This window comes from Scleropages formosus, chromosome 4, assembly GCF_900964775.1.
Source record: "Scleropages formosus chromosome 4, fSclFor1.1, whole genome shotgun sequence".
NCBI classification, from domain to species: Eukaryota; Metazoa; Chordata; class Actinopteri; order Osteoglossiformes; family Osteoglossidae; genus Scleropages; species Scleropages formosus.
The window spans coordinates 34,288,829-34,293,395 of record NC_041809.1 but is presented as its reverse complement, the minus strand read 5'-3'; the positions used below and the strand labels follow the sequence as shown (position 1 = coordinate 34,293,395).

At 46.2% G+C, this 4,567-nt stretch overlaps 1 protein-coding gene across 1 annotated transcript; it reads right to left on the bottom strand.

The window, feature by feature from the left end:
- Nucleotides 1-937: 937 nt before the first annotated feature.
- Nucleotides 938-3,029, bottom strand: adrb2b (adrenoceptor beta 2, surface b). Its single transcript, XM_029251304.1, has 2 exons — nucleotides 2,908-3,029; nucleotides 938-2,405 (listed from the first exon to the last, which is right to left on the bottom strand). The coding sequence occupies exon 2, from the start codon at nucleotides 2,400-2,402 to the stop codon at nucleotides 1,185-1,187; it is 1,218 nt and encodes a 405-aa protein (XP_029107137.1). The 5' UTR covers nucleotides 2,403-2,405; nucleotides 2,908-3,029; the 3' UTR covers nucleotides 938-1,184.
- Between the last annotated feature and the right edge of the window lie 1,538 nt (nucleotides 3,030-4,567).

The following is a 4,567-nucleotide window of genomic DNA, read 5'->3' as shown; positions in this document are numbered from 1 at the left end:
TACAACCTTTATTGGCCAAGGGCCACAATTATTACCGTCAACTGGTCTGAGGGCCACTTGCGTAAAGATCATAGTAAAGGACATACCGAATCTTACATGTTTGAACTGAAAAAAATACTCTGTTATTATTATCATTATTATTTATAGGTGTAGTGTGTGTTCAAATGTGTTTGTCTAATTTTAACTGTACTGTCATATTGTTTCCTATAATTTATACCATTTATGAAGTACATATGGATGTATATATTAATAATTTCACAAATGTTCTTGCATGCCGCACTAAGCATAATATCGGACCACCAGCAGCCCTCGGGCCGCACGTTGGACGCCCCTGCGCGGGGGGGGGGGACGGGACGGGACTCGTTTCCAAGTGTTGCTTAACTGTTTTTGATGCACGGCCGGGACAAGTGCAAGTAAGACGCCCGCACCTGTTCCCGCTCATCTGGGTGTTGGGTTACGGCCCCTCTGCCAAGCTGCGCCGTGAGAACCGCACAGTCATATCGGAGGAAACCCAGATGCATATGGAATGTGTAGGAAGTGCTCTCTGAGAACGGGGGGGGGGCGACCACAGCGCTGAATTCCCTCATTTACCCCCGCTGCTCTAGTACTACATTTCAAGGGACTGCAAGGTTTTCTTTATGGCAATAACTATTTTAAAAGACGACTGAGTGAATGGGTTAAAAACCGAGGTGTGTAGACACACTGAACATTGATAGTAAATACACAAAGACATTTAAATATTAAACTTACCCTGCTCTTCTTAAATGAGAAGAATAAAGACATCTCACATCACAAAGTGAGGTAGGTAGAAATAAAATATGAAATGAACATCATTGCAAACCGGCTCTGAAACGGACACCGCTTTCATGTGTGGTGCATCGAGAACACGCAGCATGGAAACATCACTCCAGCCAACCCACACACACACACACACACACACACACACACACACACACACACACACACACTCACAGAAGCACATTTAAAGTGACCCTGCTTAAGTAAAAGTGAATGTGAGACCTCTCCGTTTCCAGGACACGCACAGAACATAAAGTCAAGCGACTGTTGTCTCTACACTTATTCCCGACCAGATATTATCATGCGCTTGGTCTTTTTCCCCCAGTAAAATATTGCGGCGCTATAACAGCGCTCACGAAATTAAGACTTCATGCGGGCGAGAGCCGTCAGAGCTTCGTCACCGTTTCTGTGAGGGTACAAACTGTTTGGGGAAACATGCTCTCACCCTTTTCCACGGTCCCCTCATCCGAGCTCCTGCCCTCCCAGCTGCACTGTTTCCTGGCCAGCAGTTCCCTCTGCCAGCTGTTCCCAGCACGTATGTTTCCGTTGGCACCTTTAGTCCTCTGTTTGTAGAAGGGCGTCCTCCTGAGGCGGAGGATCTCCTGAAAGGCGCACCTGAAGTCAGGGCTTCTGCAGTAGATGAGCGGGTTGAAGGCCGAGTTGGCGTAACCTATCCAGTTGAGTATCCTGTAGGTCAGCTTGATGTTGTCCACCTTCCAGATGGCCACCACCACGTTGAGCACAAAGAAGGGCAGCCAGCACAGGGTGAAGACACCCATGATCATGCCCAGGGTCTTGAGAGCCTTGTGATCCTTCAGGCAGAACTTGGCTCGTTTGCCGCCGTTCCTGGCCTCGCCGCCGTCCTGCGCGAAGCTGCCGCTCTGGGCGCGGAAGCGGCCCTCGCACCTCTCGATCTTCCTCAGCTGCCTCTTGGCCTCCTGGAAGACGCGACCGTAGACGAAGACCATGATCACCAGCGGGATGTAGAAGGAGATGATGGAGGAGGTGATGGCGTAGGCGGCGTTGGTGTTGAACTCGCAGCAGTAGGTGTTGTTCGTGCAGCGCAGCGACTCGGGCTCGTCCGAGATCCACCACTTCATGTGGATGGGCAGGAAGGAGATGAGCCCCGCCACCGCCCACACCAGCAGCACCACCAGGCGAGCCTTGCACTTGGTCAGCTGGCGGCCGAACGGCGACGTGATGGCCAGGTAGCGGTCCAGCGCGATCACGCACAGCGTCTCGATGCTGGCCGTCACGCAAAGCACGTCCACGGCCGTCCAGAACTCGCACCAGAAACTCCCGAAGTGCCAGGTGTTGAGGATGATGTAGCACGCCCCGAAGGGCACCACGACGAGGCCCATGACCAGGTCGGCGCAAGCCAGGGAGGTGATGAAGTAGTTCGTGACCGTCTGCAGCCGCTGGAACTTGGCGATGGCCGTGATCACCAGCACGTTCCCGAACACGATGCCCAGCACGAGGAGCGACATTAAAATGCCGAGCAACACGCTTTCGGCTTTACTGTATCCAGGGGCGACCGAATCTGAGGAGGAGACGTTCAGCTCACCGGAAGCGTTCAGTGTGACCGCGGCGGTGGTACTTCCCATGGTCTGAGATGAAGAGACACGCAACAGACAAGCGTGAAGTGCAGAAATAGTGAACGGCGGTGCAGAGGAATAAAAAAATCTCAGTTTTATTACTAGGTATTTAACAAATAAAAAATGAACAAGAGGAAGAAATAACAAAATACTATTAGTAACCTGTATCCAGGAGGCAAAACTTATCAAATTCACAAATATTAGAGATACAGGGTGAAAGACAGACTCAGTGTGATGTTTGAGTTCCATTTCTATCGAAAGCTCTCGCTTTACATTTTACTGCGAATGAGTAAAATAAGGAAAAGGAGAAAACGTACAATTGTTTGTGAGAAGCATAAGAAGAAGTGTAGTCACACTTGCATATTTTTTATGTAAATGTGAACAAGTTTGAAACTGGCACTACATTTCAGACAATGATTCCGGAGAACACTGTCAACAAAGAGAGTTAAGGAAAATGAATCAAAAAGTGTTATAATATATATATATATATAAAGTATAAAATATAATAACAAACCTCTAAAGTGCTCCTTTCTTCTGGTTAAGTGTATTCCTTCAGGGCTGGAGTGATTTTCTGTAAGTATTCAGCATTTCTCTTCATTTTGCACCCTGGATCCTACACAGACACACACACACACACACACACACACACACACACACACACACACACACACACACACACACACACACACACAGAGAAACGCACACACTCTCTCTCTGGCATTGTATGTCATTCGCTGGCTATTTCTCAGAGCATTTATAGAGCTCACTGCTGACGTCGGACACCACCTGCAGCCAATGAGGAAGCAGGTCCCGGCAAAGAAGTTTCCCCATACCAATTTCAAACTGGAAAATTAATAAAATAATAAAAAAAAAAAAAATAAAACATTTCTGATGAAAGGCGAGGAACTTCTCCCGGACATCTGTTATAACAGGGTGTTCACAGTTTGTGGTTAAGGCATCATTAAAACCGTGAGTGTTATTTTTCTGTGTTGAGTTCAAGTGGGTAAATAATAAATAATGATTAATAATAATTAATTAACCTCTAAGAATAATAAATAAAAATGATTTGCTGATAAAAAACTGAATATGGTAACAGATTAGCGGATTAGGAGATGCTACTGTAATTTTCTTCCGACAAGTACAAATGTGCAACATCTGCATGATCTGCAGTTCGAGGGTTTATATTTATCTTATATTTTACGTCACGGGGATCCCCTTTAATTTATGCTGACAATTTAATTTTGGAATCTGCTGTTCATATTTTATAGAAGATTTTTTTGGAAAACTTTTTGCAGGGATTTCTGAAGGCATTTCAGTGACTGAAACTTTGCATCACGTTGTCAGAAACTACACATTTCTTGTGTTTTTATTGGAGTGTAAACATAAAAAATAATACTAATGCAGAATGTCACGATCAACAATTTTCAAGCCTTCAGTGCCAACTGTTCAGGGATAGCAAAAACGCAGCGGTCTTTTGCACAGCACAATAAAATGACTGTCAAAGGGAAAGTTTTCGCTGTTTCAAAAGGGAACATCTCATATTTATTGCTTCACTGATCATAATATTGAAACTAATGATGTCCTGCAGCATCATGTATGGTATGAGAACTCTGTTGTGTAGCTGTACATTGTAGCTTGTCCAGGTTCATTGTCTCAACATCAGTGATATTTACATTTATTTATTTACCAGACGCTTTTCTCCAAAGTAACTCCCAATGAACTCTATGTAGTGTTATCAACCCACACACCTTATTCACCAAGGTGATTTACATTGCTAGATACACTACTTACACTGGGTCACTCTTCCATACCTCAGTGGAACGCACTCTCTCTCTCTGTCACTCACACACTACGGGGGAACCTGAACAGCATGTCTTTGGACTGTGGGAGGAAACCAGAGCACCCAGAGGAAACCCACGCAGGCACGGGGAGAACATGCAGATTCCACAGAGACCGAGTGCTGATCGAAGCCACATCCTCTCACACCACCCAGGTGCTGTGAGACAGCAGTGCTGTGAAACCTGGACGGCTTGCAGGACCGTCCCCTGCAGACAGCTCCTCAGCTGCTGTCCCTATAGCTGTGTGCAGAATCCCACTGCTTTCCTCACACAGACAATGTGATGTTCTGGTGGCACACAAAGCCTCAGAATGGTTACAAGGCAGATGCCCACAGT

Bases quoted from the DNA above. Each gene is read 5' to 3' on its own strand.
- adrb2b (XM_029251304.1), bottom strand. From the start codon at position 2,402: ATGGGAAGTACCACCGCCGCGGTCACACTGAACGCTTCCGGTGAGCTG.